At 43.4% G+C, this 13,328-nt stretch overlaps 1 protein-coding gene across 5 annotated transcripts in view; it reads left to right on the top strand.

Annotated features, from left to right (window-relative positions):
* The window catches only part of HAPLN4 (hyaluronan and proteoglycan link protein 4), a 94,440-nt gene extending 90,775 nt beyond the window's left edge, over positions 1–3,665 (top strand). For all 5 annotated transcript variants that reach the window (XM_085637597.1, XM_085637596.1, XM_085637594.1 and 2 more), the window contains one exon: positions 1,799–3,665. In XM_085637597.1, coding sequence (XP_085493723.1) covers positions 1,799–2,148 — 350 coding nt within the window. In that variant the 3' untranslated portion in view covers positions 2,149–3,665. The remainder of the gene's footprint in view (positions 1–1,798) is intronic.
* Positions 3,666–13,328: the final 9,663 nt, after the last annotated feature.

The following is a 13,328-nucleotide window of genomic DNA, read 5'->3' on the forward strand; positions in this document are numbered from 1 at the left end:
ACCGCAGCGACACGCGACACGTGTGTGTGGTAGGTGCTTTCCTTTCAATCTTTGTGACTTCTGGAGCAGGCAGTGGAGAGTGTTTTCAGACAGAGCTCCCTGGACCTGCCAAGAGCACAGCTTTCTAGGCGCAAAAAGAGTGAGAAGTAATTCAGTGGTAAATTACTCGTCAGGACTGTGGAAGTAAGTGCAGCCCCTCGAGGAGATGCGGGAGCTCGGTTTGCATAGACGAGGAGGGAAGAGAGGTGAAAATGAATTTTGTAAGGCAGTGTTCACACTCCCAGAGGCCTTGTGTGTGGAGGGTAACACACGAGAAGCGCTACAAAAAGCAAAGATGGTGTGTAAACACATTGGTGTGCGAAAGCATTAATATATGCGGAGTGGAGTAAAGACGTCTGTGCAGAAGAGAGGCGGAGACTGGGGTGGTGGATGAGTGGGGTGGTGGATGAGTGGAGTTGTGGGGTAAACAGAAGCAAGCAGTGGCCCGCCATGGGAGGGCGCATTTTCGTAAGCGTTGGCATACCCAACCAGTGTTAACATGTACTAATAAAATAAAATAGTAATACTATGAAACAATATGCCGCATTATGCTGCATAATTAGCAGCCGCATATTATCCTATGAAATATCTTTATTTCGCATTTGTCAAAGGTCTGCACCGATGCAGTTTGAAGCAATGAGGTAACTATAGTGTATTACAGATGATTCACATTAAAACACTAATGCAGACGTGTCTCTAATGTACACACTATGTGGTCGGTGACGTGGGAAGGACGAACCGTGGGGGCCGCTCTGGAGGGAGAAAGAAAAGAGCTTGTGAAAGAGCAGAGGCAGCCAGAAGGCGTCACGCGTGCTTCTAGGAGCTAGAGATGGGTCACTGGAAGCACAGGCTGCAGCTACCACACCATTCCATTGGTGGAAAAGCCAATGATGGATCATTCAGGCATTCATTCTCGCCTAGGATACTAGTCTCCATGTGGTGCCATCCAGTGCTTAATTTGTAGGGAATGAAGTGCCAGGGCTCCACAGCAGCTGGCGAAACCCACGTCACTTTAAACTGCAGCTTTAAGCCCACGTTTTAACATTCTAAAAAATATATTAAATAGTTAAAGCTCCACTGGCAACTTTGCTTAAAACACACACACACACACACACACACACACACACACACAGAGCCACAATTGGATGTATTTTCATGACTATGGGCCGGGTGTTTACAAAAAAAAGTGCTGGGGCCGAGCACCGGCCAACACCGACACAAATAAAGCACTGGTGCTCTCACATAAAAGAGATTCAAGCTCTGACTGCAGCTTCCCTGCCAACTCTGTTTCATAAAATAAAAAAAAAAACCTGTTCAAGGAATGACCGAAAACTGAATCTGACGCTTTTGTTGCAAAACACATTTGGAGGAGTCCCCCGCCCATTCTGTTCGGAGTTGTTTCAGTACAGTGCCCTCTGCTTTATAAAGGCACTTAAAGTCTACTGTGCAAAGACCCTTGCCACCCTTGGTGGATTCAATTTATTTTGCAGGCCTCTTCCTTCATAATAGACCCACGTTTGGCTTTACATACAACTGACGTTGTTTGTGAACATTATGTGGAGGGTGTTACCCTATATTGTATCATGCGCTAGTGCGCCATCTGAAGGGGGAAAGGAAGAGAAGCAAAGTGTCATTTTGCCCATAGCGGCAAACATGCTGCACGGTCTCCTCAAAGAATTGGGGGGACGCCACTGCATTTGGGAAGTTATAATTGACCGCTACTTCTAACGCAGCCCATGTATCTGTTTTTCTCTTCTAGGGAGAGTTTACTTCCTGAAGACGTACAGGAAGCTGAGCTACGCTGAAGCCGCCAAAGCATGCGAGGCCCAGGGCGCGGCGCTGGCCAAGGTGGGGCAACTGTACGCTGCTTGGAAGATCCAGCTACTAGACCGCTGCGAGGCGGGCTGGCTAGAGGACGGCAGCATCCGCTACCCAATCGTGAACCCCCGTTCCCGCTGCGGAGGGCGGGAACCAGGGGTACGCAGCCTCGGCTTCCCAGACAAGAAGTTCAAACTCTTCGGGGTTTACTGCTACCGCAACGACACAGCGAGGAGCACACCGAGCCGGATCCAGGAAGGGATCCAGCGATGGAAGGCTACGCATGTGTAGGCCTGAGTGAAACGGTGAACTGTACTCCAAACAGAGCTATGCATACCACGGCCTATTTATAGAGGTGGGGTGCTCTAGGATGAAAAAAAATACATTTTCCAACAAGTCACTGATTTTGAAAGAGTAGTAGGACTGAGGAGGCATGAGTGGATCCTTCCAGGCTGTTGGGATTTGCCTCAAATTTGCTACAGGGTAAACCAGAGCTCCCTGCCTGCACGCGTCTCTCCACCATCCACATGCCAAGGAGGGTGCCACGTACTACTAGCAATACGGCTGCGGACTGGCCGCCAGTTGACGTTTCAAATGTCAAGTTTCTCTACTGATCAGATCACACCAAATATTTGTTGTCAGCCCCTGCCCCTTTCCTTGTCATTGACAAATCCTATGCTTCAATTTCAAGAGTCCGTGCGCAGATTTTTATATTTTACAAGCATCCACAAAGCACAGACTGGTTTCTTGAGAAACAGCACAGTAGCGTTGAGTAGATCTGTCGTCAGGGTAGTATCTAATAGCAATAACTGTACATAGCTTTTCTGGAATGCAGTGTAAATTTGTGATGCGAGGCAGATCCTAATGTTTTGGACTGAGGGATCGCTGCTGCATGCAGAGTTCGCCTTTGGGGTGGGTGAAAAGGGAACATCTGTTCTGATGCACGGCCACTGTGTAGTTTACACTCTTATAGCGTATGCAGTGCATGGTCTTACCCAACCTCCAACCCACCCGGTGGTAATCTCATGGGATTATTGGATCAGGGCACCCGGTGGTAATCTCATGGGATTCCTGGACCAGGGCCAGTGCCACAGTCCCGGATGGCAGGACCTTTTGTACCTGTGGCAGCACAAAGCATGCAGAGTTACGTGGACCCCGCAGCATGAGCTACCATCACACGCCTTAGGTGTCGCTCTCATCCATGCGTCAAAGACCGTGGTGGATGTCTTGCCAAGTGCCAATGGAAGGACAAAAGACAATTAAAGGCCGACTATCCTGTACCCACATAATAAAGCACGGTGCCTGCCGGGTACACGACTGAGGTTTCTGTCCTATTTCGGTCTCGTTATTGGTGCATTTTACTTCTGCTTTTTGACAGTAAATCCACATTCCTCCAGTGACCACAAAGGGCCACAAAGGGCAGTTTGGGATTATAATTAAGGTCCCCTGTTTTCCGTTTTTACTGATTATTACACATAAATAGAGACAGAAAACCATTTATTTTCTTGTCTGTATTTATTTTTTAAATGCGAATACTAATAGAAATTGGGTGCTTTTTGAGTGATTCTATATACACTTTGCCATGACTGCCAGGCCAATAACTGTGTGGACTGATAGGCAAGGGGGTTAAAAAAGGAATTTTAGTAACGAGGCTAAACAGCAGTGGCTATGCACAAGGCAGATACTGAAATGTGCATATTTTCATATAAGTGCATTCATTTATCTTCTGCAGGTGTTCAGATCACTGAAACCTGGCAGGCATTCAAGCATGACTCCATATTTATTGGTTAAATAAATGTGGAAATATACCAGTTTCAGCTTTACTTTTTTCACAAATCCCATAATAAATATGGATACATACGGATAAAGTTGACAAAAAATAAATATGGATAAATACAGAAGGAAATGACAAAAAGATAAGTACCATAAAACCGGGAGCCTTAATTATAATCCTTCTTTCAACAACCATTTCCTTTCGTATCTACACATAATATAAATGGAGTGTAAGAACATGCTTCCTATCGCTTATTTAATGCCTTTCCTGCCACTCCAGCTAGTACTGAAGAATCGGGGAGGTGCCGTCAAGCTCGGGTTGCTATGCAGGGTTCGGAAGAGGTAGTACTTCTAAATGTTTGCTCCTTTCTCGGGAGATTGAACATTTTGTTCATGGAGGGAATCCTAGTCTGTTCTGTACCCTGTATTTTTAAAACATACATCATTAGTGTTTTTGCTGCGCTGTCTCTCTATTGGTTTGTTCTTAACCCAATTATCTCCTTTTTGCAGCCTCGATTTACTCAGATTTAATGCATCTGAGGTTATCAGGGGTCCCTCAGCCCACAGATGACATTAATGAATGCAGTCTTAACACTGGCCTTTAGTTTAGAAGTTCATGAGGCCCCTGACCACACGTCACCCCCGTTCAAAAAGGTCTGGTGGTGTAAAACGTTCTACCAAATATAGACACTGTGCAGCGCATTCGCTACACTAATGCAGCGTATCCTCCTGTAAATCTCTATCCCTGCATTTTCATCTCTTTCCTTGCACTCACTTGCCTCGCCAACATTTCCTTCACCATCATTTTCCAGACATAGCGCTTCACTTACCTTCAGACTTCAAACCTGTTTCAACACCTCGACTCTTGCAGCCGCTGCACCCCCTTCAACATTCTCGATCCACATCCAGTCAACTCCACCTTCTACACTACACCTTTCACTACAAACTGTCCTACTACCGCGTAACTTGTCTTGCACTTACCCTTTTGTCATACTGTTTGTTACACAAATCCTTAGCTTCTGTCATCCTCAATCATTCTGCACCTGAAGACCAAACTACAACTCTTTACCTCTTGATCCTTCCCAGTATCTCTTTCGAAGACGGAACCTTTCCTCTTATCACACTTAATGGACTAAAGCCAATTGTGTCATTAGTAAGAACTCTAATCATCAAACAAATTCTTTCCAAATTATCCATCCAACTCATGCTCCCTTCACAGCTGACGGACTGGTGCTCTTCATGAGACAATTGAATCTCTCAACCAGCCCACTGCCGCTGGGACGATACAAGAAGCGAATTTACCTCATTCGTGCAAAAAGTTATCCGCTGTTCCTGATTTACAACATAGTCCGTTATCACTCAATAATACAACTGGGGTACTCACTCGAAATTTTTTTTTTTTTTTAAAACCTTTACTGCCACACCTGTCAATGGCCTCCAGTTCAGGACACCGAAAGGAAAAATCAGTCACCACAGTTAAGTATATACCGTTAGCTCTGAAAAACACTGGACCAATAATATCTACAGCTTTAATTGCGTGGTGTAACACAACTTGTTTCTGGGCTCTCAATATCTACCCCGTATTTGTTCTGATTCTCTACTTCTACAAATTTAGACCACCATCCTAATGGTCCTGCTCTACTAGTGAACGCTAGATTGTCTCACCAGCTGGCTTATCCATTCATCCACAATCGTTCGTGAGCAGAGCTATTATATGTGGGTATCACAATTGGTCCTCTAATAAATTACTCGTTCAAATGACTACATCTGAAAGCTATAGCAAATGTCCTCATGCTTGTGACATACTCGTCTACAGATCCCACACAGCCCTGTTTCCAGTTGAAAAACTTGTACCTATATATAGCAATGCACACTTTTAGTAACAAGAATGCAATTAAATCAGCTATGACATAGGTAACATTTTTCACTGTTCTTCCTTTTGGAATCTTTCTATAAATTTACTGGCCCTTAGTACCAATAAAGTGCAACAGTGCACATATGTTTTGCTCTAGAGAAAACTATTTCTCCCATTCCTATATGTCATATACAAATACTCTCATAAAATTCAATACAAAAAAAATAATCGCTTTTTGTTTTTGCAGAAGTTCAATTACACACACCACACCCATCTGCAGCAGGGTCATCCACCGCCAAGAGTCCCCACCTACAATGCACGTAGAAAGATACACACATTCCAAAAGGTACAACGTAGATATAACAATAAAAGTGGGCTGTACCATGCACAGTTCCATGATTCGGCTACAACCCCTACAGCATGACATCATTGCATGAACCTAATGTCGGGCTGTGACATCACCTGGGAAACTGATGTCCGACTAGCATCCTGGCAGCATGTGACGACACTACACACTGCCAAGCTGTGATAGCACTCCAAAAACCTGATCTACGCAAACCTGGCTTCAGACTGGGAGTTCACTCAGGGCAAATGGTCTCAGACTATGACATCACTACAAGACTCTGACCTCAGACAGTGACGTCTCTCCAGGAACCTGCTCTCAGTTACTGACATCCCTTGAGGGATCTGATCTAATTCATTAGCATTACTACGTGAAACTGATCTCAGACTTTGACATCACTGCAAGAACATGGTGCCAGTCCGTAACATTATCAAAGGAACATGATATCAGACGATGACGTCACTACATGAAGCTGACCTGAGACTGTGACATCACTACATGACCACGACAGACTCTGTAAGCATGTGAAGAACCTCATAAACATCTTACAAAAAAAGGAAACAAGCATTGGTAGAGCACATCTTATTTGCATTTAAAAGAACACGTTGAAGGCCGCATTTAAATTTATTATATTTTAGTTCAGGCAAAATTGGATTTGCAGCTAAATTACCCTGTAATCATTTCAATGAATTCTTAAAACTCGTTCATCAAAACTAATTTCAGGGACCGCCGTGTTGAAGGATAAAGCCTTAGAAGAGCGGATTACAGCCCGGCCAGGCGTGAGCATGAATCCTTCCAAAGGCCCATCGCGGCGTCGGGGACTCCCCCCGACGCTGGCCAGGTCTCAGAGAGGCCTTGGCAGCAATTAATGCCGAAGGGCAGAGCCGGGCCTGCCACAGCGAGCCCCCCTCGAGTGACAATTATTAGACAGCGCCTCGAGCAGTGGCGTAGCTAGGAGGGGTGGACCGCCCCAGGCGGCACGTTTTGGGGGACGGCGGCGAGGTAAGTTTTTTTTTTGTTTTTATTGATCGTCTGTCGACTCCAGCCCCCCCCTTCTTACCTGCACCGGCTTTCACTGGGCAGCAAACTCAGGGATCACCCCGAGCGGCAAAAGCTCTCGCTACGCCACTGGCCCCGAGTCCTCCTGCCGCCGGATTACCCGCAGAGGGCTTCTGAGAGAGTATGCGGGAGATGGTTTGTTACTAGCAGAGAAGGGCGTGAGGCTGAGTCTACAGCCATCAGACCGCTCTCTCCTATAGAATCTGCAAAAATGGCAAGCAAATGTGAAAACGGCGCAAACATAAAAACCTAATTTTCTGAAAATTCCCAAGGCTATCTCAAGGAGCCGTGGCCCCTACATGCTATCTATCGATCTATCTATCTATCTATCTATCTATCTATCTATCTATCTATCTATCTATCTATCTATCTATCTATCTATCTATCTATCTATCTATCTATCTATCTATCTATCTATCTATCTATCTATCTATCTATCTATCTATCTATCTATCTATCTTACTAAGTGGCCGTTGCCACTATGTACCTTATATTCAGGACATTGTAACATGAGGAAATTGATTTTTTTGGTTTGCTAATAATTTTCGTGCTGTTTGGAAAGTTTTATGAAGGTTTGTCAAACAAAAAGGTTTATGAATCTCAGCTCTTTCCAGGAAAGTTTTGGAGTGATCCGACAAGCGGGGGCTGACTAAAGGGGGTCCCAAAAGACGATTTTACCATGTAAATTCCTGTAGGAACTTTAGACAATGCTACTGCCAAAAACCAGCTGAAAGGAATGACCCCAAATTTAGCAGAAAACTAGATCCTTACACAGAGAGCATGCTTTTTGTGATTTGACGTAAATCCGTTCAGCAGCTTTAGATAGATATCTATCAACGCGGTACTTCTGAGGGAGTACCAAGGTACTACGTGGCAAATTAAGCGTATTCTGGTCGGACCAAGGGCAATGATTGGCTGACTGCAGCATGAAGAGAAATGTTGCACTGCAGTTTTAGGACTCGCGTCCCGTGTGCTGAAAATTTTAATGAAACAACATACATGGGGAAAGGGTAGTCTGGCCCTTGTAGAGGGGTCTCAGAGAGCCTCCCCCAGGAGTCAAGGTGCAAAAACACATTTCTTTCATGTCTCTGCAGACACGCATTACTCTTGCAAACATTTACTAGAGTATTGCGAAATTGCCACACGATTACAGGGAGACCCCCCCCAAAAAAAGTGTGTGCGTCAGTGAGGTGCTGCGTGACAGTGGCGTGTTGGGCAGCAATAGGGTGTTGTCTGCCTGCCTGTGGCCAGGCTTTGTGGCAAACTCCTCACCGCTCATGGCTGAGGCCCATGTGCAGCAGAGTTTGGCCACCTGCCGGGGTGGGGGGCCATAGAGGGTTGGGAGCAGGGTCTGGCTGCAAGAGGAAGGGTGGGCAGGGTGGGGTCGCCACAGATAGGTATGTTAATAAAATCTTACTTCATGTTTAAAAAACGACCTAGAAATTCACTGAATTAAACAAAAGGTTAAAGTGATGTTATAGTTAAGTTAAAATACTATTTTAAACAAAACTAAAACACTGAAATTCTCCAGTTATATTTAATTGCAGGAACTATAATGTGTCCACTTGCAATGCACTACTTATGACTTCACATATTATATCACTAATGACATGTTCAATGATATCATTCATGACACCTGAAATGACATCACTGTGCCTTGTGAGTGCGCAAGTTATAGCTACTTCAGTTCACTATAACGGGTGCATTTATAGCTATATATTTCATGCATTTCGTCCCTCTAAAATCAGACGTATATACCATCTCTATGGCGCTGAATGGGGTGAAGGAATAACAAGCACAGACACAACCAGTAAATCAGACCTCTAAATCGAGATTCTCTTCAGTGTTTGGTGGTTTTAGACACAAAGTCATTATCCATGCACTTAATCACTCGCATCTATTTAGCCACCCATCTGCTCAGTTTTTTTTTTTACCCCAAAAGCAAAACCAGAATAAAACACGCAAAACAAACTCAACAACATAATCAAAATAAATTTAGTGTAGAAAAAAGAAGCGTCATGTCTCCTAAACATAGCCGGCATATGCTTGAAATAACAAGCTGAATGAAAGATAGCAAAGGATTGGCCGTCTTGCGATAGTACTGCACAATAGGCCCTGCTTGCGCACCAGGCGAGGAATAAATTGGCTCAGCATAATTATAAGTTGTAGGTTTTTCCACATCCATATTTTCTGGGTGTGGGAAAACTATCCCTAATTTTCCTAGATAATAAATCCAGCTGAAAAATTTGCATGAGAATGTCTCCAGTCGCAGTCAAAGCTTAGTTCTGTTTTTATTTTTCTGTCAGCAATTACCTTTCCTTTCCTTCCTCTAATTTAAATGTAAAGATGACAAAAGCGTTAACCCCTTTACATCCCACTCAGCAAATTTTTGTAAATGCTTCTATAGCAAAAACGACTGAATAGATTTACGCCAAACAAAACCAAACAAAACACTCTTGCTGAGTAAAGTTCTACTTTCATTCCAGGCTGTTGTAAATTTGTTCAGCCATTTGGGCCATGGGGCACATTCATAAAGAAAAAACAGTAAAGTAAAATAAAAAAAAAACACCTGCAAAAACAGTACAATAAAAAATTACATATAGGTTTAATCATCAGTAAGCAAGTATCATAAGAAATTGATACATTACTAAAACTGTACGAAAACCTTAACCAACACACTAGTAAAAAACACTACAACTAAATGCACTACAAACCCACAAGCAACACTATAACTAACCTCTAGAACCCCCTACATCCCACCTACGCTCAAAACCCTAAAAGAAAGAAAACTTTAACACACACTTACTTGTTCCGATGAACAGCAGCACCTTTCAACCAGAAGAGATGAAAAATAAGTCAAATATACTACAGAATAGAAGGTAGCAGTAAAAAAAATGACAGCTAAATATAACTAAAACAAAAAAGACCATCTCCCCATAGAAATGAAGTAGAATCTAAGTAAAAATGTTTAAAATATTTTGGAAATTTTAATACATTATTAAACATGTTAAAATGTTGTTTAAATATGTAAATAAAACTGTAAGAAAAAATTAAGTATTAGAATAAATATACAATTATTTAATATATACTGAAAATACTTATGCAAAAATTATGTTGAGAATATGTGTATGAAAGAGAATTTATGTTAAAATAAATATTAAACATGAGAAAGCAAACAAAATAATCTGTAATATACAATACTAACCTCCTACGTGCCACCACCCTCTCCCAGCTACACCTGCCGCATTCCCTCCACCTGCCCTACCACCCTTTGTTTGTGGCGGCCGCCACTGATAATGCCAAACCACTTAATGCCTTAATGATACTGGTCAGGTCTGTCTGGTGGTGAAAAGCCTGATGCCCCTTTGGTGGGGAAATCACTATACACGAACCAGGTTTCAATATTATCATCAATCCATAACGTGACTCTGCTGCCAGAAAACCGCTGCTGGAATGGAAGATTTCACACATAGGGCTGACAAACGTTTGTCCGCATAGAGAAAGCGTGTCTGTCCCTGTGGCCGGCTCAGTGACCTGCATTTCTGTGCCTGGTGCTGCACTTCTTCCACTGTGAACACAGAACCAGTAGGCCTTCCTGAGAGCATACTCAAGGGACTGAGCGCTGGTCTCAATGCAGCGCCCTTGCACACGTGGCGGAGGGATACTGCTAACGAGTCCCTGCGGAAGACAGTGGCAGGTTACGAGAACCCCGGGGTTATCCAGCAGCGAACACAGGCTGTGCAGCGAACACAAGGCCCAGAGAGGGTGTTAGTGCCTGTGTGAGTTTGTGTATATATAATTTTAGCTCCCCAGAGGCACAGCGGGCCTGTGTCATCACATTGGCCTCCACTGCATGAAAGGAATATTTTTACAGTCAGAATCTGGCTAGCTATCCTGGCAGGCGCCACGCGCCACATCGCACTGGCTTGCAAGCTCTCAATTGGGTCCTGGGGAAGGCAAATCAGCAACTCGGGCAAGCGGCCTGGAGAGCGCAGGGAGGCTTGATTTTACATTTATTTTGAATATAACCAGTACCAGTTGTGCGATACAATGTGGGGCATTCACCCTCCCCGCCTCTTCCCTCTGAGCAAATATCCTGAATATTTAACTTGGTTACGTCTGTCACTTTGCATCTACAATATGTCTGTAAAAAATGATGATTTTCCCTCCCCCCTCCTTCTGAGAGCTGGGAAGGCTTCAGGGTAAAGTAGTTACTTCTTGGGCAAGCATAGCTGTTCCAGGGTAGTGCTATCCGGGGGGTGGGGGGGGGGGGGGGGGGGCGGGCGGCAGGCGGCGGGGGAAGGGTGTGCATGCACTTTGGGGGCTAAAGTTGAATTACTAGAAACAAATATCACTTTATTCAGGGAGGTGCAGTCGGCGGGGGAAGGGTGTGCATGCACTTTGGGGGCTAAAGTTGAATTACTAGAAACAAATATCACTTTATTCAGGGAGGTGCAGTGGACTCAGAACCAAGAACAGCACAAGTAATAAAGTAAGCCCAGGAGGACTTTGTCTTACAATGAGGAGTACATTATCCTACAGACAGACGGCTGAATACTGCACATAAAAAAGACCCACGCCTAGGGAGATACAACAAGAAATAAAACAAAGGTAAAAAAGGTTTTCACTAAGAAAAAATTGCACCCTGATTTTTTTAAAAGTGGGGTTTTCACCATTTATAATGTACTACCGGCAGATATCAAATTTTAAATATTTTGCTACAAAACTTTTGTAGCCAGAATATTGATTACCAAAATATTATGAAGATAGATTATTCACTATATTTTCTCTCTCTCTCTCTCTCTATATATATATATATATATATACACACATAGAAAACTAGCTCAAGACACGTAGATGTGCAGTAAAGATCAATAAATCTATGTACTTACCTTCACGATACTTTGTCAGTCGTCAACCATATGGATCGGGCAAGGAGGGTCAAACTGTAGTCTGTGAAGTAGAATTCAAACCAAATGAGTGACTGCGCACCCTGTGAGTAGGTCTCATCCAAGGTGAGTGACACCTAGTTGGGAGACTCCGCCCCATGAGTGGTAATGTGGGGATTCACGAAATGAGTGAGGCTGTGCTCCAAGAAGGGAGAGCTACACACGGGACAAACTCTTTCAAGAAATGATGGCCACACCTAACAAGTGAGGCCGTTCACCAAGGTGTGAGACTCGCACCCTACTAGTGAGACCCTACTACATCTTCTCTGCTGACCCTGATCTGGATATGGACTCTTCCACACAAGAAGCATGGACCTTGCACTAGAGTCTGGATCCCCTAGGGCGAGTTTAATTGATTTCACTAATTGGTTAATTATTGGGAAAAAAAATCAACAGACCAAGTACAACTTCGCCTACACTCACATTGAAATGATTTTTAGAACTTGTCTAATTTGGTATCATTCAACAAGATGGGGAGGTTTTAAAAATCCAGATAAAAAATGTTGTAAGAACAGGTTTTTAAGTGCAAAAAACCTTCAAAAACCTATGTTTAGAAGGAGAACTATAATTCGCTTTTTGTCATGGAAATTCTTTTGCAGAAACACTTCTTTGTGGGATACTCCGCTGGCAGGTAAAGTTACGAGTCCACATACTGCAAGCCAACGAACTTGTAAACGTTGCTGTTTACATTTTGTGCAGTTGTAGCTGCATCGACGAGAACATTATTACTGATGATGCGCAACACAAGAGATGCACAACAGGCACCTATGTAAAGTCACACAAGGCCACCAAATCCCGACTCACAGTGCATGTTGGTAATTCTGAGGAACCTGTTGGTATTTGCTGGTCGTAAAGAGGAGAAATGGGTTGTAGACTTAGGTGCAAGAAGTAGGGGTGTGGGGGAAGCTGAACCCAACCTCCCCCAACCCCCCAAAAAGGAAACCTGCTAGAGTTAGGAAGGTGAATGAGCAGTAAAGATGCCTTTACATGTGTTTGTATCTAGTCATATTTGCTTTGTGGTCAAAGAGTATGTCTTCTGACAAATTGCTGATTCTTCTTTTGACATGTTGATTGGTGTTTACTGTTCTTTCTCTAACTGCAAAGTTAGATGATTTTGTAAAGTAAACAATCTGACCATCTTGCTGGGGCACAGGGAGTGTGAAAGGAAAGGCAGTAGGATGTCAGTTTGTTTTCAACACGGTAAGATTTAACTACCTGTAAATGAATGAACTGTACAAATATTTCAAAATAGAGCAGTTTGGAGCTCACAAAGGAAGCACATTTTTTGTAATTTTGAAGGATAACGGAAACAAATATCTTAATTGAATCAGAACCCATTAAGACACTTGGTGATGTGCAAATAATTAATATTTGCTGAAACCTGATTTGCACACATTTTTGTTAGTGCCCAATATTGTTCTATCAGTAAAACTGCATATCGGTGTGAATTATGTTGTCATTTTAATGGTAAATGCCGACATTAAATCACAGT

This window comes from Triturus cristatus, chromosome 12, assembly GCF_964204655.1.
Source record: "Triturus cristatus chromosome 12, aTriCri1.1, whole genome shotgun sequence".
Lineage (NCBI taxonomy): Eukaryota > Metazoa > Chordata > Amphibia > Caudata > Salamandridae > Triturus > Triturus cristatus.